Source organism: Eptesicus fuscus, chromosome 5, assembly GCF_027574615.1.
Source record: "Eptesicus fuscus isolate TK198812 chromosome 5, DD_ASM_mEF_20220401, whole genome shotgun sequence".
NCBI classification, from domain to species: domain Eukaryota; kingdom Metazoa; phylum Chordata; class Mammalia; order Chiroptera; family Vespertilionidae; genus Eptesicus; species Eptesicus fuscus.
Window position 1 is genome coordinate 40,420,257 of NC_072477.1, and position 23,681 is coordinate 40,443,937.

General features: G+C 39.2%; 1 protein-coding gene and 1 non-coding gene across 2 annotated transcripts; both read right to left on the bottom strand.

Annotated features, from left to right (window-relative positions):
* Window positions 1-8,843: 8,843 nt before the first annotated feature.
* Window positions 8,844-22,430, bottom strand: TMX1 (thioredoxin related transmembrane protein 1). The gene is made up of 8 exons (XM_008139056.3): window positions 22,167-22,430; window positions 18,774-18,889; window positions 15,765-15,810; window positions 13,821-13,949; window positions 11,421-11,466; window positions 11,225-11,326; window positions 11,038-11,104; window positions 8,844-9,322 (listed from the first exon to the last, which is right to left on the bottom strand). The coding sequence occupies exons 1-8, from the start codon at window positions 22,316-22,318 to the stop codon at window positions 9,144-9,146; spliced, it is 837 nt and encodes a 278-aa protein (XP_008137278.2). The 5' UTR covers window positions 22,319-22,430; the 3' UTR covers window positions 8,844-9,143.
* Window positions 18,522-18,655, bottom strand: LOC114230710 (small nucleolar RNA SNORA70). The gene has a single exon (XR_003616672.2). It is a non-coding gene; the product is annotated as a small nucleolar RNA SNORA70 (small nucleolar RNA).
* Window positions 22,431-23,681: the final 1,251 nt, after the last annotated feature.

Sequence of the window (23,681 nt, forward strand, 5' to 3'; positions counted from 1 at the left end):
AGGTCAAACAGACAACATTATATGCATCTGAAAGTATTCAATTTAAAATGTTACTTTGAGAATTATACAATTTCTCAGTAAGACCACTCATTTAAATTCCATCACAAATAAATTATCTTAATAATAAAAGATTTACCTCAGAATTTATCTGCTTTGTTAATCATACCTCAGTAAAGATGAGAAAAAATTAAATAATGAAAAGAATTCTACGTTAAACTATGAATCAGAATATCCTAAATGACCCTAAAATGAGTTAAAATGTTCATTTCATTATAACATAACTAAGTCTACAAATAGGCCTTCTACACACTGAGCTGAATAAGGAGACAACTGACTTAAGAGAAATTTGTTTTCAAAAGCATCACTTACTGTAATAACCTTGATTCTTTATGCAGTACCCAAAATCACATGACTGCAAATATTATTTTCTGATATTTCTGAATAGTATTTGTTCCAATATTCTGATGACTGAAATTTTAAGTATTAAAATTTACATTCTAATTTAACATATAGATTGCTGAATGTTCAGTATCATACTGAAAAAAACCCCACAAGATTTTAAATCAGAACTGGATTCATATTGTACCAATTTCTGCTATAGCTCTGAGCCTGTGTGCCTGAAAGATGTGTAAAACTTACCTATCATACATTGTAGTTGAGACTAAATGAATTATTACAGAAACTTAGAATAACTCCAGTAGGTAATCAGTAGATGGTAGCTATTATTATATACATGGAAATCATCATTGAGATTTTTGTCAGTTTTTCTGATTATTTAGGTAGTTTGTGGTAGAACACTACATTGTCCAGTGATCGTATTTTATAAGATGGAGCTGAATGACTATTGGGTGTTTGGAGCCAGAGGAGGGAAGAGTGCAGAGTTCTCCAGTATGCTGGTACTGCACCTTATTCTTTCCTAAGTGATCTGTAGCTAACATGCCATGATGAGCTCCCTTAAACCAATAATGCAGCCCTAGCCAGTTTGGCTCAGTGGATAGAGCGTCAGCCTGCAGACTGAAGGGTCCCAGGTTCAATTCTAGTCAAGGGCACATACCTCAGCTGCAGGCTCCCATCCCTGGTCAGGGGCATGGGCCCTGGTAGGGGGCATGAGGAAGGCAACCAATCGATGTGTCTCTCTCATACCGGTGTTTCTTTCTGTCTCTCCCTCTCCCTTCCACTCTAAAAGTCAATGGAAAAAATATCCTTGGGTGAGGATTAAAAAACAAACAATAATGCAGCTAAAATGGGGAGACAAAGAAAAACTCTAAAATGAAAGAAGGAATCTTTAGAAAAAGAACTAAATGAAATGGAGGCAAGCAACCTATCAGACATAGAGTACAAAGTAATGGTTATAAAGATGCTTAAGGGTCTTAGTACAAATTACAAGAAACTCAGTGGGAACTACAACAGCATGAAAAAGAAAATAGAAACCATGAACAAGAATCAGACAGAAATAAAGAATAATGTATCTGACTTCAAGAACACACTGGAAGAAAGTAAAAGTAGATTGGATAAAGCAGAGGATCAAATCAGCATTTTGGAAGATAAGATAGAAATAAATACCCAATTAGAGCAGCAAATAGAAAAATGAATTAAAAAGAAGGAAGATGGCTTAAGGGAATTCTAGGACAACATGAAACGTAACAACATCTGCATCATAGGAATACCAGAAGGGGAAGAATGTGAGCAATGAACAGAGACCCTGTTTGAAGAAATGACAGAAAATTTCCCCAACCTGATGAAGGAAAAAGTCACACATATTCAGGAGGCACAGAGAGTCCCAATCAAGATGAACCCAAAGAGAACCTAGACACAGAATTAAAATGGTAAACATTACAAACAAGGAAAAAATCTTAAAGGCAACAAGAGAGACAGAAAATTACTTACAAAGGAATTCCCATTAGAATGACAGATGATTTCTCAATAGAAACACTTCAGGCCAGGAGGGAGCAGCATGAAGTATTCAAAATAATGAAAAGCGCCGAAACCGGTTTGGCTCAGTGGATAGAGCGTCGGCCTGCGGACTGAGAGGTCTCAGGTTCGATTCCGGTCAGGGGCATGTACCTCGGTTGTGGCACATCCCCAGTGGGGGGTGTACAGGAGGCAGCTGATCGATGTTTCTCTCTCATCAATGTTTCTAACTCTCTGTCCCTCTCCCTCTCTGTAAAAAGTCAATAAAATATATTTAAAAAAATAATAATAATGAAAAGCAAGGGCCTAAATCCAAGACTACTATATCCAGCAAGGCTATCATTTAAAATTGAAGGTGAAATATAAAGCGTTCTAGACAAAAAAGAGGTTAAAGGAGTACATTACCACTAAACCAGCAATGCAAGAAATGTTAAAGGGACTGCTTTAAGAAGAAGAAGGAGAGAGAGAGGATCATAGGCATAAAGAAAATAAAAATGGCAATAAATACCTATAAATAATATCCTATCTAATAAAAGGGTAATATGTAAATTAACCATCTCTCCATCACAAAGATGGTGGCGCCCAGTCCTCTCAGCCCCGCCGGAGTCCTCCAGTCCCGGGGGGCGGCCGCTGAGAGCCGACAGCATGGCCAGGCAGGGGTGCGGATGGGCCTCTGGGCAGCGGGCACGGAGCGGCCAGGCCCCGCAGAAAGCTACTGGCACACAGATTTGTGCTCAGGGCTACTAGTAAATAATAATCATAAATGTAAATGGATTAAATGCTCCATTGAAAAGACATAGGGTGATTGAATAGATAAGAAAACATGACCCATATATATGCTATCTGTAAGTGACCTGCCACAGAACAAAAGATATACACAGACTGAGAGTGAAGAGATGGAAAAAAATATTCCATGCAAATTGAAAGAAAAAAAAATAGCTAGGGTAGCAATACTCCTATCTGACAAAATAGACTTCAAAACAAAGGCCACAACAAGAGACAAAGAAGGCCAGTACATAATACTAAAGGGAATGATTGAACAAGAAAATATAACCCTTGTAAACATATATGCACCCAATAAAGGGACACCCAAATATATTAAAAGAATACACCTCTTGATGGACTTTAAGGGAGAGATTGACAGCAATACAGCCATAATAGGAGACTTAAACAACCAACTGACGTCACTAGATAGATCTTCCAGACAAAAAATCGACAACAAAACAGAGGCCTTAAATGACACACTAGTTCAGATGGATCTGATATTTACAGAACATTCTGCCCCAAAGCAACAGAATATACATTCTTTTCAAGTGCACATGGAACATTCTCAAAGACAGACCACATGTTAGGACACAAAAGAAGTCTATAAAAATTCAAGAAGATTGATATCATACCAAGCATCTTCTTGGATCACAATGGCATGAAGTTAGAAATCAAATACAATAAAAAACAAACCTCAAAGAACACTCAAATACATGGAGGCTAAATAGCATGCTATGAAACAATCAATGGGTTACCAATGAGATCAAGCAAGAAATTAAAAACTTCCTGTAAACAAATAAAAATGAACACACAACCATCCAAAATCTATGGGACACAAGGAAAAGCAATCCTGAGAGGGAAGTTCATAGCATTAAAGGCCTTCCTCAAGAAACAAGAAAAATCACTAATAAACTAGTTAACCATACAACTAAATGAATTAGAAAGAAAACAGTAAGAAAAGCCCAGAGGAAGTAGAAGGAAGGACATAATAAAGATCAGAATAGAAATAAATGACCTAGAGACTAAAATACAGTACAAAAGATCAATAAACCCAAGAGCTGGTTCTTTGAAAAAATAAATAAGATTGATGAACCCTTAGCCAGACTCATCAAGAAATACAGAGAGAGGACCCAAATAAATAAAGTCAGAAATGAAAGAGGCAATATAACAACAGAGACCACAGAAATACAAAAGATTGTAAGCAAATACTATGAACAACTATATGCCAACAAACTGGAAAACCTGGGCGAAATAGACAAATTCCTAGAAACGTACACCTTCCAAACTCACTCAGAAAGAAGCAGAAAACCTGAACAAGCCAAGAACAACTGATGAAATTGAAGCAGTAATTAAAAAACTCGCAGCAAATAAAAGTCCTGGACTGCATGAATTTATAGGAGAATTTTACCAAACATTCAAAGAAGAACTAATACCTATACTCCTCAAACTATTCCAAAAATTCCAAGAGGAAGGAATAAGTCCAAGCTCTTTCTATGAGGCCAGCATTATCCTAATTCCAAAACCAGATAAAGACACTACAAAGAAAGAGAATTAATGCCCACTATCCCTGATGAACACAGATGCTAAAATCCTCAACAAAATATTAGCAAATTGGATTCAGGAACATATTAAGAAGATCATATATCATGACCAAGTGGGATTTATTCTGGGGATGCAAGGCTGGTACAATATTTGCAAGTCAATAAATGTGATACATCACATAAACAAAAATGAAAGATAAAAACCACATGATCATATCAATAGATAGATAAAAAGCATTCAACAGAATCCAGCACCCTTTTTTGACAAAAACTCTCAGTAAAGGGAGAATAGAGGGATCATACCTCAATATAATAAAGGCCATATATGACAAACCTACGGCCAATATCCAACTCAATGGGTAAAAACTAAGTGTTTCCCTTAACAGGAACAAGACAAGGATGTCCACTTTCACCACTCTTGATGTCCACTTTCAACATAGTACTGGAAGTCCTAGCCATAGCAATCAGAAAAGAAGAGATAAAAGGCATCCAAATTGAAAATGAGGAAGTAATGCTGTCATTATTTACAGATGACATGATATTGAACATAGAGAGATTCCACCAAGAAAGGAGTAGACTTAAAAAATGAATTCGGCAAGGTAGCAGGATACAAAATCAACATCCAGAAATCAATGGCATTTTTATACACCAATAATCAACTCTCAGAAAGAGAAACTAAAAAAGCAATCCCATTTACCATTTCAACAACAAAAAAAATAAGATACCTAGGAATAAACTTAATCAAGGAGGTAAAAGACCTGTATTTGGATAACAATAGGACATTGAAAAAAGAAATAGAAAAAGATATAAACAAATGGAAGCGTGCACCTTGCTCATGGATTGGAAGAATTAACATCATTAAAATGTCCATACTACCCAAAGCAATCTATAGATTCAATGCAATCCCTATTAAAATACCAACAGCATACTTCACAGAACTAGAACAAATTCTCCAAAAATCTATATGAAACCATAAAAGACCAAGACCACCAACTTACCCCATACACAAAAATAAACTCAAAATGGATAAAAGACTTAAATGTAAGCCTGGAAACCATAAAAATTCTAGAAGAAAACAGGCAGTAAAAATCTCAGATATTTCACATAGCACAATTTTTGCCAATACACCTCCTAGGGCAAGGGAAATAAAAGAAAAAATAAATGGGACTACATCAAAATAAAAAGCTTCTGCACAGTAAGAGAAACCATCAAAATGAAAAGGTAACCCAATGTATGGGAGAACATATTTGCCAATGATACATCTGATAAGAGGCTAATCTCCAAAATACATAAAGTACTTATACAACTCAACAAATGGAAGACAAACCATGCAATTAAAAAATGGGCAGAGGCCCCGAATAGACACTTCTCCAAAGAGAACATACAAATGATCAAGAGACATATGAAAAAATGCCCAGTCACTAATCATCAAAGAAATGCAAATTAAAACCACAATGAGATACTACCTCACAGTGGTCAGAATGGCGATCACCAATAAATCAACAAACAACAAGTGCTGACGAGGATGAGGAGAAAAAGGAACACTAGTTCACTGCTGGTGGGAATGCAGATTAATGCAACCAATATGGAAAGCAGTATGAATTTGGCAACAGCCCAAGTATCCACCAGTAGACAAATGGATAAAAAGCTGTGGGACATTTACATGATGGAATACTATGCATCTGTAAAAAAGCATGGATGGACCCAGAGACTGTTATGCTAAGTGAAATAAGCCAATCTGAGAAAGACAAATATCACATGACCTCACTTATTTGTGGAATCTAATGAACAAAACAAATTGACCAACAAAATAAGACCCAATCATGGAAGCATGTAACAGACTGACTGACATACCTCAATGTGGGGGTGGGGGAATAGGAAAGAGAAACCAAAGAACTTATATACTTACTAGAGGCCCGGTGCACTGATTCGTGCACAGGGGGAAGGGTCCTCTCACAATCTGGGACCCCTTGGGGGATGTAGCAGTGTGCCAAGCAGCAGGAGGCCAGGGAGGAGCCCGAGCTGGGGCCAGGCGACACGCCACTCGTGCTCATTCCGGCCCACTGTGCCTGGCATCACCGTTCGGTAGTGCTGCAGTGGAGTCAGGAGAGGCTCCAGCCGCCGCAGCTGCACTTGCCAGCCATGAGCCGGCTTCTGGCTGAATGGCGCTCCCAATGTGGGAGCGCACTGACCACCAGGGGGCACCTCCTGGATTGAGCGTCTGCCCCCTGGTGGTCAATGTGTGTCAAAGTGACTGGTCGACCAGTAATTCGGTCGTAATGGTCACTTAGGCTTTTATATATACAGACTTTTATATATATAGATAGATATGCATAGCCTATGGATAGGGACAATAGGGTGGTGAACAGGGGCTGGGCGGAAGGAAGAAGGGGAGGAAATGGGAGACATCTGTAAGATTGTCAACCATTTATTATCCTATATAAATAAAAACCCTAACATGCAAATCGACTGAAAGGCTCAACGACCAGTTGCTATCACACACACTGACTACCAGGGGGCAGACACTCAACGCAGGAGCTGCCCCTGGTGGTCAGTGCACTCCCTCAAGGGGAGTGCCGCTCAGCCAGAAGCTGGGCTCATGGATGGCAAGCGCAGCGGTGGTGGCGGGAGCCTCTCCCACCTCCACAGCAGTGCTAAGGACCCCTCAGGGGATGTCCACCTGCTGGCTTAGGGTCCAAGACTGCGAGAGGGCACAGGCCATGCTGAAGGACCTTCCCCCCGCCCCCGCGCACCCCCCCCCCCCCGCACGAATGTCTAGTATATATAATAAATGAACCAATAATGGAAAAAAGGGTCTGCTAAAGGTAAAATGATCCCACATCATTTCTGTGAGCCTCTGATATAACAGAAAATTGATTATGCAGATGTTTACAGTGACAGTGCTTAAGAACAGCAAGATGATCTATTTTCTGAAATATCAAGTCTCTACCTAGTCAGCCTATTTTTAATTTTCTGTATATATATTTTCTAATTACTTAAAAACTTGAAATTTATAATTTTATGTATAGAAAATAGAATGCTTTATTAATGAGAACTGCTTTCCTCTATCATTTGTTCAGATAACAGAAAAAGATGTGTATGATGACATGCATCAAGTACAGAGTGACACAACTATTCATTTGAACACTGTTAGGTACAAATTAAGCATTTCTAAATATGCAACTAGAAATCACACATCTTTAGCTTTAGTGAAGGGTTAGAAAAGTTTATTTTGTGCTTAGAATATTTTTCTAAAGCATCACAAAATTACTACACATCCAAACTCTTCAATGGTAGAATACTTAATATTCTAAAGGGGAGGCATTTAAAGATAACTGTTGTACATTATGAAACTAAGTCTAATGAACCGACACAGGAAGAATCTAGATGAGAGGGGCCATTACAGAAATCATCTATTACATAATAGACAGGTGATTCATTCTGAATACTTATGTTTTTTCCCCTTCTCAAAGCCATTACAGTTTTCTATTGCCACCCCACACTGACCTCATTTTTGCTGTGTTCTAACTCTTTAAAGAGTAAAAATATATTAAATGTCCCATCCTGCTGATTCCCACCTATGAAATAACACAATAGAAAGTATAGAATACAAAGTATGTCTTCTCAAACACATAAAAACATTTTAAAACATCGATACAATGAATTTGAAAAATCAATTAAGAACTTTCTGTATGTGAGGAAAAATATATATTGAAAACTAACACTATAAAAGATGCTTTTTCCTAAGTAGAATGCTAACTTTGTATCAGATTAAGCTTCTGTGAATTTTTAAAATATAAAATAGCTTTTCCACATCAAATAAAAATCAGGAATGTTCACATTCACATTAAAAAAACAAGTCCAAGTCCAAGTTCAATAAGAATGATTTAAAAATCTAATGAGTGGCCAAAATGTTGTATCAGTAGGCAGCTCCTCAATTTTTAAAAAATATATTTTTATTGATTTCAGAGAGGGAGAAAGCGATAGAAACATCAATGATGAGAAAGAATCGATTGGCTGCTTCCTGCATGCCCGCACTGGGGATCGAACATGCAACTCAGGAATGTGCCCTGACCGGGAATCAAACCATGACCTCCTGGTTCATAAGTCAATGCTCAACCACTGAGCCACAGTGGCCGGGCCAACTCTTCAATTTTAAACAGCCCTCAGTAAACTTGTTTGCAACAACAAAATAAAATACTATTTACTAAAACATGAAAAATATTTCCAGGATACTATCCAGTTTGGAAAATGGAAAATGTAACCCATGGTAAGAAAAGCACACTGACCACAGGAACAAAAATAGCAGCCGGCCTTATAGGAATCAAGACAACACCATGGACTTATGAAAACTTCCTAAATCAGTAGCATATCTATGTGTAAAAAACTATAATTAAGGTAGTTTTTATTAGTTGTGCAATCTAAAAATATAAGGAAATTTTGAATTGTATCTAAAAGGACCAGAGTTGTCAGTGAAATACTATTTTTTGAGATAGTGGGCCAAGTTCCCACTTATGGGAAATATGGTGTGTTTTTCACAAAGTGAAACTGAGAAAAATTTTATAAAATGAGAAATTTTTTCTGTAATCTCCTTAAATACCTCAATAATGCAATACTTGGAAAGTGTAAGTTTTCAACTCAGAAAAATTTTATTATGAAAAAAGTTATTATTAAACATACACAAATCTTATTGCTTGGCACCAGATTCTTCAAAATATTAAAAAACTGTTTAAACCACCATACTATTGTTATATCCTATTTCAAACTTTTTACATAGTGCTATCTTTTATTTTCTGAAGGCAGACCTTTCAATCTAATGACAATATAGACTGAGTCCTTCAGTGTACAAAGTCACAGTTCACTTCAAACCAAAAGAAATGATTAATCTGTTTTTGTCCAAATCATATTGATATTCATAAAAACTAACTAGGATTTATCTGTGGCCAATGAAGGACCCACAGAGCGTTGTCTTATGGCACTCTGTGAAAAGTCTTTGTTTGTTCCTTCTTTCCTTTCAGCTTCTTCTTCTGAAACATCTTCATCATCGGCCTCGTGTTCCTCCTCCACTTTTCTCAAAGGTTGAGAAGATTCTGGTAATAATTTTTCTTAAAGATAAAGACCACAAAATGTTTTTTGTTGATATATTAGATTTACATTAGTGTAAAATCAAGACATAATTCATATACCATAAACTGCTTTGGCATTTATTTATCAATCATAAGTTTGGATTTCAAAAAAAAAAAAAAAAGTTATCTTCAAGAATAAGAGATAGCATAAAAATAAAATTTGGTTTGCAAGATCCATTTTAGTTACCAAGTTCATTACTATTACCTATTTATAAATTGAAATTAATGAATCAGAATTAACGCTGTAAATATGGATATTTTAAGAAAACATACTTATTAAATATAACTATCTTATATTAACTTGCTATTAAATCTTTTAAGTAATAAGTATACTGAAACAAACTTCAGCACTATCCTTGTTTCAGTTCTCAAGTGAACAGCAATCAAACATTTACAGTTGAAGGTTATATTCCTACCCATGTTTTTTCAAGTGGTTTCATAAATGTGATCCTCTATACCACATGTACTTTTATTAAGGTACTAGAGGCCCAGTGCATGAAATTTGTGCATGGGTAGGGTCCCTAGTGGCTGTTGGCTGCCGGCCGGGGCCTGCCTTCATTCTGCACCACCCCCTGGTGGTCAGTGCACATCATAGCGAGCAATCGAACTCCCGGTCAAACTCCCAAGAGGACACTTTGCATATTAGGCTTTTATATATTCAGATAATTATAAACAATAAAATGTGCTAATTTTTAAATATATATACATATACTCTTTTTACTTTTTTTAATAAGGCCAGTTGCTAGTTAACTAAAACTTAGAATACACCATGTTAAACTGACATCAAAACACAGAATTGGGCCAATGAGCTTTAACTCTCTTCAGCGTTCCTAGATAACCCCTAATCCTAAGCAATCAATCCAGAATGGAGGGGGGAAAATACAGGAACAGAGCATAAATCAGAAAACTATGGGGAGAAATTACCACATAGTGGACAATCTGTTCTTTTGTCTGGTATCCCTCTTTCTGTTTGGTCAATAGCCTCTTCCTTATACCACATCTCTTGTAGTTATAGTGAGCACTACAGTTTACAGCAGTGGTTCTCCACCAGGGGTGATTTTGCCCCTCAAGAAACATGTGGCAATGTCTGGAGATATTTTTGATTGTCACAATTGAGAGGTGGTGCTACTGGAGACCAACAGGATGCTAAATATCCAACAGCATACAAAAGACAGTCCGTCATAATTAAAAATTATGCAGTCTAAAAGATCAATAGTATCAAGGTTGAAAAGCCCTGGTTTACAGTGACTATTGCAAGTGAGCCCTTTACACAAATGGAGTGCACCAGGATTTTCCAGAAGATGGGGGGTAGGGGAAAGGTGTATTTCCTTCTTTTTCTGCGATTGTGAGTTACCATCATTTTATGCTAAGAGCTGAAAAGAGCCAAAAATGGAGCAAACAAAGACAAGGAGAACTGAGCAATTCAGAAACATAACATGCTAACATCTGAGCCTTAGGATCCAATCAACTCTGCCCTCAGATTTCCTTGCTACATAAACCAATAAGTTCCTATTTTGCTTAAAGCTCGACTGAGTTGGGTATTTCCCTAGCAACTCAAAATCTAAGCCAAACACACATACTGGAAAACAACTCAAATCATGTAGCCTATTTGTCAACTGTAATAAAAAAGAAAAATTTTAAATGAATAAATAAGCAAGTAATAAAATAATAAAACAAAATAAAAATATTCTTACTGGAAGGGTATGGCTGTGGTCTGTGTCTTCTTGAAGGACAAAGGCAATCTGCCAAAAATATCATACACTGCAAAAACAAACATAAGAAATCCAAATATATAACATATGAAAAAGCTAGTACAACTATATAAAATTATCAAATTTTACAATATTTTTCTTCCCAGTACTCTAAAAATAAAGTACTTACAAGTCCTAATAATAGTCCTGAAAGCAGAGTTGCTAAGGCAAAAACTGTATATGATCCCCATACCGGTAATCCAAGGTCCTCAATAAAATAGTTATGGCAAGTCTAAAATTAAAAGAAAAAAATAACCTAAAAACCTGGTCATTTAAAAAGCATATGTCAAAAATGTTTAATGTAGAAATAAAATTTTAGCTCATACCCTGATCCACATAGATAGCTGAAAGAGTGCTGACATACTACTCATCCTAAAATAAAAGCAAGATGATTAAAAAACTGGATAAGATATATGTCTTTGAAGTACAATATGTGTATATGGCTATACCTTCTATTTTTCACTCTAATTTCCCAGCAGGCTAGATTTTATTGCCGGTGTTCATCAAGATTAGTCCTACAGTACTAATTTCAAGACTGTAATAAGAAGACTTATTAATGAAAATTAAGTTTCTGAAAATTGTTGCCACTAGGTGATGTTCTCATAACTGTTTTTTCATTTTCTCCCATTGCTTTGACATTAATCTTTCACCTTTCATCTGATGACTTCTCCAATGTACTCTGAATAACAGGTTACAAGCTCTATGGAATCAGTCAGTTAAAGTTAGGCATACTGAAAAGCAAATGGCTCCAAATAAGCAGAGAATCCCTTCATGAGCAGAGTCTGAAGGAAGAACTAGGGCCACTAACTGAGTGGATGGATCCTCCCCACCTGAGAATTACCCCCCTTCCATATTAACATTAAATAAAACTGACAATAGCATTAATTTGATATAGCTTAATGATATATAAAATAATTATATAGAAGACAAATGCTAAACCATCATATAAGTAAAACTAATGATTATTTTCACATAATGAAACCCACATGGACAGTTAAAAAAAGGCATGCTCCAAAAATAAGGGTTTATTGGTTCCCAGCTGTTTGCCACCAACACATAAACCAATTCATACATAAGCCAAAGTTCCTATCTGCAGGATGACCTGATTCAACTGCCAATCATTGGGTAAGTGAACGTGCTGAGCTGACACGCATTGTGAGTGCCCCTTATTCAGTCTACCAATAAAAAAGGTATGGGCTGCTGCCCTGAGGATTCAACAGAGACTTAGAAGCAACCTTCTTCTTATACCAAAAGGGTAAGAAGACTCATTTATGAAATTTCAAAAAAACAAAAATCACCCTGGCCAGTGTAGCTCAGTTGGTTGGATACCATCATTGCACCAAAAGGTTGCTGGTTCAATTCCCAGTCAGGGCACATGCCCGAGTTGTGGGCTCAATCTCCAGTAGGCAGCCAATCAATGTTACACTCTTCCATTGATGTTTCTCTCTCCCCCTCTCCCTTTCTCTCTCTCTAAAAATCAATAAACTATTCTTAAAAATAATAATAAAATTAGTTACATTTTCAGTTCAACATAGAAAGGTACTTTAATCATGTTGCTTTTGTTTAAAATGCAAAATGGGAAGAGGAACAAGGAATTGAAACATAAAGCACTGTATAGCCTCACTATAGTTTGAACTAATTAGACTCTATCACAAATACTAGGTTCCTTAATTGGACTGGACATGGTGGTTCAGTGTGGGAATTCTGACAAATCAATTCAGAAATTTTTCACAGGAGAGGTTTAAGAGAAAGATGGAAAAGATAACTTCTATTTCATAATAATGTTTAGGGACTGATCCTTCCCCCACTCCCAGAATCCAGAATCCATTTTTTATCTCTTATACCATTGGTGCCCCAATGCCCCATATTCCAACAGCATGTGTGATGAGATAACAAGGAAGAGATAGCTTAGTCACACTAGGACAGTGATGGGCAACCTTTTGAGCTTGGTGTGTCAAACTTCGCCAAAAAACTGAGCATAACTCGGGTAGTGTGTCACTTTGAGGAAAAAACTAACTCCAAGACTCTAGTCGCAAATGTTTCATCCTCAGGAGCAGCAAATGTTTCATCCTCGGCATGCGGCTACGCGTGTCAGTGCTGACACGCATGTCATAGGTTCGCCATCACTGCACTAGGATAAGTCAGTCCATGGTGACCTCAACAAAACTCAATATTCCTGGAAGTCTCTCAAATGAACCATAAGGCATTGCACCCCAATGACTAGAATGAAATATGCATGCTATTTCCAATGCTTACTGCTCCACAACAAGTTGCTACCCTCTAGTTATATGTAAAGCTCAGTGATTAGTCATGATATTAAGGTTATTGTTCATCCATCTATTCAAACAAAAAGTTATCAGACAAGTGGAATAATTCAATCACATTAAATCAAGAACTAAAATCTAAAGATTAGCACAAGTATAGTTCTCATTCAAATATTAAGCTCAAATGATAGCTTTACCCATTACGTTGTTCACGCTCTTAGGATTACTTAGCTTTTGATGATACAAATGACCATATATACAGAGTTAAAACATTCCTGAAAAGGCTTTCAACTTAATTCTATAAAATGTCTCCTAACTTGATAAGAATCAAAGGATCTGTTTAACTTAAAGTCAAATAAAAAATATCACATAAGAAGTCCAAGTATGTCTTATTTACATGAAATATAATTCTCTGTTCTAATTAAAACTGAAGTAAATAAGAGAAAAATCCCTCATACTTACAGAATAGAGCCTGGACCAAACCATGATGAAACAGGTTCAATACTCTTCCACTCCTTTTCACTTATAAAGTTTATGAAATCCTTTTTAGTCCTTGGGCCCTGATAGCGCCTAAATTCACCATCTTTACAACTGAAGAGGATCAGAATTAAATATTAACCAGCACCAAATAAATAAACTTTTTATTTGTTTTGCTATTTCTTTAATCTCACTATACAATTAATCCTAATATTCAAAGTCATTAGCAATGCACAAATAGCAAATTACATTATTTATCAACTCACAATATCTTAGCCCAAAATTTAATTAAACAATAAGGTTATATTTTTATACAATCATAAGCCTTAAGACTGTTACTATTATTCTTCCAAATAATAAAATTATGAAAAATAAGTCATTATTGGATACAAAGTAGAGAAATCTCAGAAAATGACTTTTAAGCCTTATGTATAATGCACATATTACATGAAAAGTTGTTAGAAAGTGTTTGATACTTATTGTCAGTTATTGTTAAGCTATAAGTTAAGCATTTAAGGCAATTTTCTGGTACTTTCAGTCATAATCACATAATCTCAGGCAGCATGCCTTAAATCACTGGAGGCATCTGGCTAAGTGTTTCCCTTCGTCCTATTTCAGTGATTCTATTTTACAGTCTGCTGTGTGTTCTTCCTAACATCTACCTGGTTCTTCCCAATCCCAATGTATGTTCCTGTCATAGAGTCATAGTACCTTCCCCTACTCCCACCATTCCTAAACTACCTTAAATAATACTGTTAGTCTAATCCTACTTATTAACACTTTTATTTTTATCACTTAAATTCAACAACTTTCAATAGTTCCCTATTACCTACAGTAGGGTTAAAGGATCCTTTATCCATCCAGAGTTAAATACCACAAGTAAGCCAAAAAACAAAATTTTTGTGGGGAAAAATGGCATTTGAGATGTTTTTGAAGGACAAGTAAGATTTGAAAAGGCAGAAATTAGGGGAATGGGCACAATAAACATGATTTAAAAAAAATGGGCAGGAAATTCCAGGTATGTTCAAGGGGTGTTGAAAAGTAAAAAGAAAAGGGGAAGTCTGATTTATAGCCATGTAAGGGGCCTGTAGAGAAACGTACTGATTGAAAAGGAAAAGAAGCACTTATAGAAAGAATAGACATTTAAAGAAACAAAGGGAGTAGGGAAGAATAAAAAAGGTACAGGTAAACAGATATAAACATGGAAAGACAACAAAGAAAAGCAAAATATAGACACACAAAGAACTGCCAACTTATTTTCATAACTTTAAATGAGGAGAGTGGTACCTCCTGGCATTCAACCCACCAGTTAGATGAGTATTAAGGTACAGGGCAGGTACACAGATTTGAGATTTCTTATCCCCACTTAGATGATAAAGTCAAACTAAAAGACCTGATACTGAAGACAACATAATCTTATTCATTCTGACTTAACTCCCAACTATTTCTCCAAGGTTGAGCTATAGCATGCTCTAGCTAATTTTTTAACATATCACATTCCTATTTATAAATACTTATTAGATTACCCTCAGGATAGAATGCTTACTTACTCTGTGCTACCTCCAAGGTTGCATTTCAACTCCATAATCTCCATTAACCATTCCAGCCCAGTGATTTTTCCCTTACCACACTTCCTTCAAGGACCTACCACAACTCTGAGCTCAAAAACACTTAACTATGCTGAAGCGCAGCAAACCATTTCATGTGAACATCACTTTTGAAAACAATTACAAATCTCCGAGATCAGGGACTGTTTCATATATATCATTCATTTATCTAACAGCACCTAGGATGGCACTAGCAGTTAATAAGCCTTCTAACATACTTAATGAATATAATGCTCTTTAAACATGATATAGGCCAGAGGCCTACTATTCTGATTATACTGATGCATCCTTCTCCATAACTACCAAATCTTTAAATACTTACTGATAAACAGTAGGTAGAGCAGTTATGATAAATCGTCCACTCAGGCCTGCAAATAATAAAGATTAGAAATAAATATAAGGAAGATCACAAAGTAGGTTTTATATGGGCTATTCACTAGCTACTTAAAAGATGATTCTGGCCCTGACTGGTTTGACTCAGTGGATAGAGCGTCGGCCTGCGGACTGAAGGGTCCCAGGTTCGATTCCGGTCAAGGGCATGTACTTTGGTTGCGGGCACATCCCCAGTTGGGGGTGTGCGGGAGGCAGCTGATCAATGTTTCTCTCTCATCAATGTTTCTGACTCTCTATCCCTCTCCCTTCCTCTCTGTAAAAAATCAATAAAATATATTTAAAAAAAGATGATTCTGATTTAAATACTAATAAGGAAAAAATATTAAATTATACCTGAAAGTAGTTGGGTTTTATAACATAAACAATAAAAAAATCCCATTTACCTATAGCAACTTAAAAAAACTACTACATATTATCAATTAAAAAGTGAATTTATAAACACTTGATCAATTATACCACTGTTTGATAAGACTACTAGTGATGAGTCATGGGACAGCCAACAATCCTATATAATAAAAGTGTAGTATGCAAATTGTCCCCTCAATCAGGAGGTTGTCCAGGAGTCTGACCAGGGGGCGGGGCCTGCTGGGGGCCAACTTCCTTCTGGAAAAAGCCATGGTGGTGGGGGCTGAGGCAGAGGCAGAGGCAGTTAGGGGCGATCAGGCCGGCAGGGGAAAGCAGTTAGGGACAAGATCAGGCTGGCAGGGGAGGGCAGTTGGGGCAACCAGGCCTGCAGGGAGGGCAGTTGGGGGTGACCCGGCCAGCAGGGGAGGGCAGATGGGGGCAAGATGAGGCTGGCAGGGGAGGGCAGCTGGGGATGACCAGGCCTGCAGGGGAGGGCAACTGGGGGCGAGATCAGGCCGGCAGGGGAGGGCAGTTGGGGGTGAACTGGCTTGCATGGGAGGGCTGTTGGGAGTGACTAGGCCAGCAGGGCAGGACAGTTGGGGGCGACCAGGCCAGCAGGGGAGGGCTGTTGGGGGCGACCAAGCCTGCAGGAGAGGGCCGTTGGGGGCGACCAGGCCTGCAGGGGAGGGCCATTGGGGGCGACCAGGCCAGGAGGGGAGGGCAGTTGGGGGCAAATTGGCCGGCAGGAGAGAGCAGTTGGGGGCGACCAGGCCGGCAGGGGAGGGCAGTTGGGGGCAACCAGGCCGGCAGGGGAGGGCAGTTGGGGGCATTAGACAGGCAGGCTGGTGAGTGGTTAGGAGCCAGTGGTCCTGGATTATGAGAGGGATGTCTGACTGCCAGTCAGTTGGACATCCCCTGAGGGGTCCCGGATTGGAGAGGGTGCAGGCCAGGCTGAGGGACACCCTCCCCCCAGCACAAATTTTGTGCACCGGGCCTCTAGTAGTCTATATCAGCGGTTGCCAACTGGTGTTCTGCGGACCACTGGTGATCCATGAGGTCCGAAAGATTGGTGACCACTGGTTTAAGAAAACCTTTGGATGTGGTTGCCAACTGGTGGTCCACAGACAACTGGTTGTCCACGAGGTCTAAAATGTTGGCAACCGCTGGTTTATATTATAAAGGTCTAAAGTCAAATCAAATTGCATTTGACATTCAGAAAACACAGGCTGAGTTTAAGTCGTTGTTAAAAATGGAAAACATTATGAATCATAAGATGGGCAATAATAATAATAGTACCTAACATTACTAATCAAGCATTAACATTAATATAACAGAAAATTAATCTCCCAATGCCTCAGTTCTCTTTTCTATAAAGTGGAATGTTACCTATCTCACAAGGTTGTGTAAGGATTACATAATATATGCAAAACATTTGAAGTAATAACTCTAGTGGGCAAGTGCTCAATATTAGCTATTATTACCATACTAGAGGCCTGGTGCACGAAATTTGTGCACTAGAGGGGGTGGTCCCTCAGCCTAGCCTGTGCCCTCTCGAAGTCCGGAATCCCTTGGGGGATGTCTGCCTTCCAGCTTCCATGGGGAGTGGGTCTAAGCCGGCAGGCGGATATCCCTCTCACAGTCCAGGACCCCTTGCTCCTTACCGCCCGCCTGCTCGCTGTTCCTTACCACTTGGCTCACTGCTTCTTAGCACTGCTGCAGAGGCAGGAGAGGCTCCCGCCACCTCCGCTGCACTCACCAGCTGTGAGCCCAGCTTCTGGCTGAGCAGCGCTCCCACTGTGGGAGTGCACTGACCACCAGGGGTAGCTCATGCATTGAGCGTCTGCCCCCTGGTGGTCAGTGCACAATATAGCGACCGATGGTTCTGGTTGTCCACCATAATGGTTGCTTAGGCTTTTATTATACAGATGGAATAGGAGCAGAGTCAAGAACCCAGGTATACCATGACCAAGAATAGGTAAGATGAGACTGGACTAAGAAAGGGGCATCCCTAAGGGCAGGACCTACCATTTGTCCAGAGGGCCAAGTCAGGAGTGTACCTGACCCCACAACCATGCAGGCTTTACAATTAAGAGCCCATGTCTTCAAATAACAGGTATTAAATTTAGAACACAATTACAGATTCAGACTTGTCAAGAAATATGACCTTGACTCTACAAAGAACCTCATGCTCCTTATTCCAAAGCTTGCTATGGATGAAAATGGTGGCTTGGCCAATGTCCACCTAGACCACAGTGTTCTAGGACGTCTTAAAGGCATCTTACATTCTAGTCTGGGACCTGGGTTACAAAGCAAAAAAGGATCAGAATCAGTTATGTGGGGAAGATGTCTCCAAGGTCCCTTAGAATAAAACATAAAAGGAATGAGCTGCATACACAACTAGGGAATCTGCTTTTTGCAGCCACTGCACACTAAGCCCCCATCAGGGAGTGAGTGGGTCGGCTTAACTAACTGCAGACAGTTATGTTTTCAAAACCTAACGAAAGGTAGAGTTAAGACCATGTGATGTGGAAAACAGAATAAACATATCAGCCCAACATGCAAAGAAACAAAACTACCCACAGACTTACAGTACCTGGCTGCTCAGTAACATCTACTTTTGCAACATTAATCTCAAGATCTTCTCCCCATTCAGCAAAACTTTCCCATTCTGGTTGAAGATTTTGACAAGCAGGACACCATGGAGCAAAACTGAGAAAAAATTTTAAAATAAAAAATTAACAAACATTCCAATACAACCATAATGGAATAAAAATTATAGAATGTGTAATTTATGAAGAATATTTTATACTAAAAGTAAGATAATAAAGAGATTACTTTTGTGAAAATGAAAAAGTTTTAAATGTAGACCTAACACCTGGGCAATCAAGAACTATGAATTGATGATGCTAATCACATAAAAGTAATTCTGAGACTAAATTAAGATAATAGGACTTTTCACATGCAAACATCTCCTTTTAAAAAACCTCTGGCCCTAGCCGGTTTGGCCCAGTGGATAGAGCTGGATAGAGCATTGGCCTCAGGACTGAAGGGTCCTGGGTTTGATTCTGATCTAGGGCATGTACCTCAGTTGCAGGTGCCATCCCCTGCCCTCGTTGGGGTGCATGTGGGAGGCAATCTATGTGTCTCTCTCACACCCATAGATGTTTGTCTCCCTCTCCCTTCCACTCTCTCTAAAAAATTAATGAAAAAATATCCTCGGGTGAGAATAAAAAAAAACAAAAACAAAAAACACACAACCTTTGGATTTCTCCATTAAAATGTGGCCACCATAAAGCTCAAAGCCAAATTTGGAGTTCACTAGTTTTAATAATTTTACACTCAAGGAGTGTCAAATGCAAGGTGCCAGTATGAGAAAAACAGGAAGCACCCAGGACTGTGGTGAATAAGGAACTTGCATCCCACCTGAAGCAGGAAACCACCACTCAGGATGACTGCCACAAGAATTGCTGGCCCAATGTGGCAAGCTATCTTACCTTATATAAAAGAAGCCAAAAAATCTGCATTTTGATATAAATGGTACCTCAAAATGTAAGCCATAGACACAAACATTAGACAGGCCAGCCTGTTTTTAAGATCTCGTTTCCAAACCTATGACCAAGCATGTTAGGATTTTTTTTAACTTAACCTAACCCAAGGATATTTTTCCATTGATTTTTAGAGAGAGTGGGAGAGGGTAAGACAGAGAGAAACATGGATGTGAGAGAAACACATCAATTGGTTGCCCCCTGCACAAGCCCTGACCAGGGCCCAGGCTGGGGAGGAACCTGCAACCAAGGTACGTGTCGTTGACCAGAATCGAACCCCGGACCCTTCGGTCTGCAAGCCAATGCTCTATCCACTGAGTAAAATCAGCTAGGGCCATGTTAGGATTTAAATTACTCCTTGAGTATTCAGCATTTTCAAGGTTCTGATTTTTCCCTAATATTTGATTTTTTCCACTTTATTGTATACTAGTATTCTCTTATAATTTGCCTCACGTTTTACCTGTTAAACACAAAAGTAGTTTCTGCACTCCATTATATATAATACCTGACTTTATTAAAAATAAATCCCCTAAAAGTAACAGCATTGTGGAATAAGACTAGTACCAAAAATAAAAGCCAAAATTCATAACAACAGTATTACAATGAAAATATCTCTGTAACAAAACTTCTGATCAGGATGGATTTAATATAGATAACTGACTTGTAATAATTAGCATTAGTACTACTAATGAGAACCCTTTACCAAGTCCCTTTTATTTTTTAAGTGCTTTTTAAAGACTCAGCCTCAAAACCAGTAAGCTTGAGAAAAAAAATTACTATCATATACTCTTAATTTCACATAGAAGCTCTAATTCAAATCATCTATACTTCACTTTTGTCTGATGTATTTATACAGCTGGATCAAATTGAGTTTCTAAAAATTTCCTCCAGTCATGCTTGACTGTATTTTGCCTATAAATTCATAATCACTATTGTTTAACACATTATTTATGGTACAATACTTCATGAACGCAATCTAAAACAAGTTCCTAATAAAAACTAAACATTGTAACGTGCTATATAGTTCCTCTCCCCTGAAACATCAATGGTGCCTGAAAATTCATTTCACTGCGTTACTGGTTTTATTCATACTACAAACATTTCCCCCTGTCTTACCCTCCCTATAAATGAACATTTGATTTTTGACTGGAATTACTGACTTGGCACTATGGGTTTTCCCTTAATGATGTCCACTTCCACCTGCGTCCTAAACTGGCAACCCAACCATACAGGAAAACACTCCCTGAAACCTCGGTAAAGAAGGGAGGGGTTCTAACAGCATTGCTGCAAGCCTACCCGGCGCCAGGCTCTGGAAACAGAGGAGGCAGCATAGCAGTACCTGGACAGGTTCACTAGGTCTTTAGGTATCTGCCTCTCATCTGTAAAGCGTGGGCAATAATACTTATTTTATAGAATTTGGAGAGAATCAAATGTAATAATGTATGTAAAGTGCTTAGCAGTGTCTAGTACACAGTTAACACTCAATAACGGTGTTTTCGGGTTTTTTGTTTTTGTTTTTTACTAATGTAACTAATATCAGTAGCAGTAATAATGCCACCACTACCACCAATTTAAAAATTAAAGCAAAGGCAGATGGGTTCTTTTCTACCGATGCAAAAGACACCTCATTATAACGGAATCACCACAGACTTGCGATTTTCTTCGAACAGAGTTTATAATCACACTCATACATTAATTTTATCTTTAATGCAGTACCCCTTGGAGAGCATTAAGAGTCACAACCCAGGACATTCAGTTCTCTGCGAACACACACACACACACACACACACACACGCAAAAAAAGAAATGAGAGGTGTAGAAAGAGAAAAGCAATGAAAGGAAAAAATGATCAAGGGAACGAAGATTTTAAAAAATTAACCCAACTTGAATGTACGTGGCATTGTAAAAATATATATATACCTAATCCATAAAATAATATGCAAAACAAAAAGTCCCCAATCCCTACACTATAAATGGACTACCTTTTAAGGACAATTAAACAAAAGGAGAAGCGAGGTTCTGCTCAGATTCCTCTTTTGTGAAATCGGGTGGAAATAAATCTGAGTCCGTCTGTGAAACATCACTCTAAAATAAATAACTGTAACGGAACTAGTCACGCCAACCACCGCACCCCTAAAGCCAAGAATTCAAGTTAAGAGAAACGAAACGCAATCTCGTAGGCGCACCGCAGCCCGGGACCCGAGACTGGAGTGCGCGCGTCAGGCAGAAACTGAACCTTCGCCGGGAAGCAGCGAGGGGGTGGGACCGGGCCGGCGCCCGCAGAGGAGTCGCGGCGCGGGCTCCGCTGTCTGCAGTGACAGCCCCCAGGAACCTGGGCCCCGCAGGAGGGGTTGGGGTGAAGTCGGGTGCCCAGACTGGGACCTAGGACCCCAGCCCGCCCAGCCCACCGAGGGGGCCCCGGGACAGCCACCCGCGCTCACAATTCTATCATCCACTCTCCTTCCAGCAAGTCTCTCCAGTTCTCGTCCGTGATGACGCGCACGTCGCTCCGCCGCCCGTGGGTCCAGGGAGCCCCACAAAGCAACAGCATCAGGACTGCCACGGGAACTAGGGGACTCGCGGGGGTCGCCATGGCGGTCGCTCGCCCACCCCACGGCAAGCGCGGCGGCCCCACCTCCGCGCACTAGCTCCTCACTTCCGCCCTCGCGGGCCGATCTGCTCATGCGCAAGACCGCGCGGCAGGACGCACGCGTGCCTAGCGGACCCTCAGTGTGCGGGAGGACGCCTTGTGGCGAGGAGGGAAGCGCGCCTGGCCCTAGTGCGCATGACAGAAAGGCGGTCTCTGCTCACCGTCTGGTGTGCCCAGTGTTGCTGGGCAGGAAAAAAAGAACAGGGGGCGTGGTGTAGAAAGTGGGCGGGGCTTCGGAGAGGAAGGCTTTCAAAGCAATGCGTCAGGATTTGGCGCCAACTGATTGGCATTTTATACTTACACTACCGTAGTTTCCGATTAAAATGCCCTTCAGAGTTTTCATTTGTTTCCTTTGGGGAAATTTTTGTAGTAAAGCTAATGGATGTGTATATGAGTCAGAATATTGGTTTACTTCTGGGGGATTATAAACTGGAAAGGTGCGCACGGGAACCTTACTAAGTACCCGTTATAGTCTATGTCTTAATCTGAACATTAGTTACATGGGCATACACAAACGTAAAAAGCCAATCGAGCTGTACATGGTAAGATTAGTGCACTTTAGGATGTATGTTATCCTTCAGTTTTTTTAATGCAATAATCACAAGATGCTTGATCAGAAATCAAAAGAGAACAAATACAAATGCAAATCAAAACGTGCACTCTTTAGGAAGTATTGATCAGTCAAATGAAAACGGTTGCCATTACACCTCTCACCTCACATTCTCTCCTGAACTCACTCCAATTGGCCACTTCCCCAACCCTCCAATGAAAGGCCTTTTCTAGGACACTGGTGATCTGCATGTTAATAAAGCCAATGGTTTCTTCTCAGTATCCACCTCACTTGACTGCCAGCAGCAATTTACAATCACCACACCCTCTACGAAATGCTTTCTTGTCTTCCCTTCTGTGGTGCCTTGCTTACGTTTTTTTTGTTTTGTTTTGTGTGTGTATGTGTGTTTGTTTTGTTCCTTCTGAAACTTCTTGGCTGAAACGCCTCTACTTGACTTCCAGACAGTGGCTTGTTGCGTGATGCTGTACTGGTCCCCTCCTTTTCTTTATATCCCCACACTCCTTCAGATAACCTCAATCTTGGCTTTAAAAGCCATCAAAATGCCTGTTGTTCCAGCCCTGACCCTTCTGGGAACATTGGGCATATAAACTCAACTCTTTGCTAGACATATTTTGAGTACCTAATAGACAGCTCACACATAACATGGCCAAAAAATAAAATTCTTGATTCTCCCTCTTCTAGTTTGCCATCTCTGTAAAAGGTTCCGAATTCTATTTGGTTGCTCAAGACAAAATT

What these genes read in the sequence shown, in the direction of transcription:
- TMX1 (XM_008139056.3), bottom strand. Translation starts at nt 22,318, where the DNA reads ATGGCGACCCCCGCGAGTCCCCTAGTTCCCGTGGCAGTCCTGATGCTG. An exon ending in AGCTATCTATGTGGATCAGG is followed by an intron (nt 11,327 to 11,420) that starts GTATGAGCTAAA and finishes TTTTAATTTTAG; the next exon opens with ACTTGCCATAACTATTTTAT. An exon ending in ACCACAGCCATACCCTTCCA is followed by an intron (nt 9,323 to 11,037) that starts GTAAGAATATTT and finishes TTTATCTTTAAG; the next exon opens with AAAAATTATTACCAGAATCT.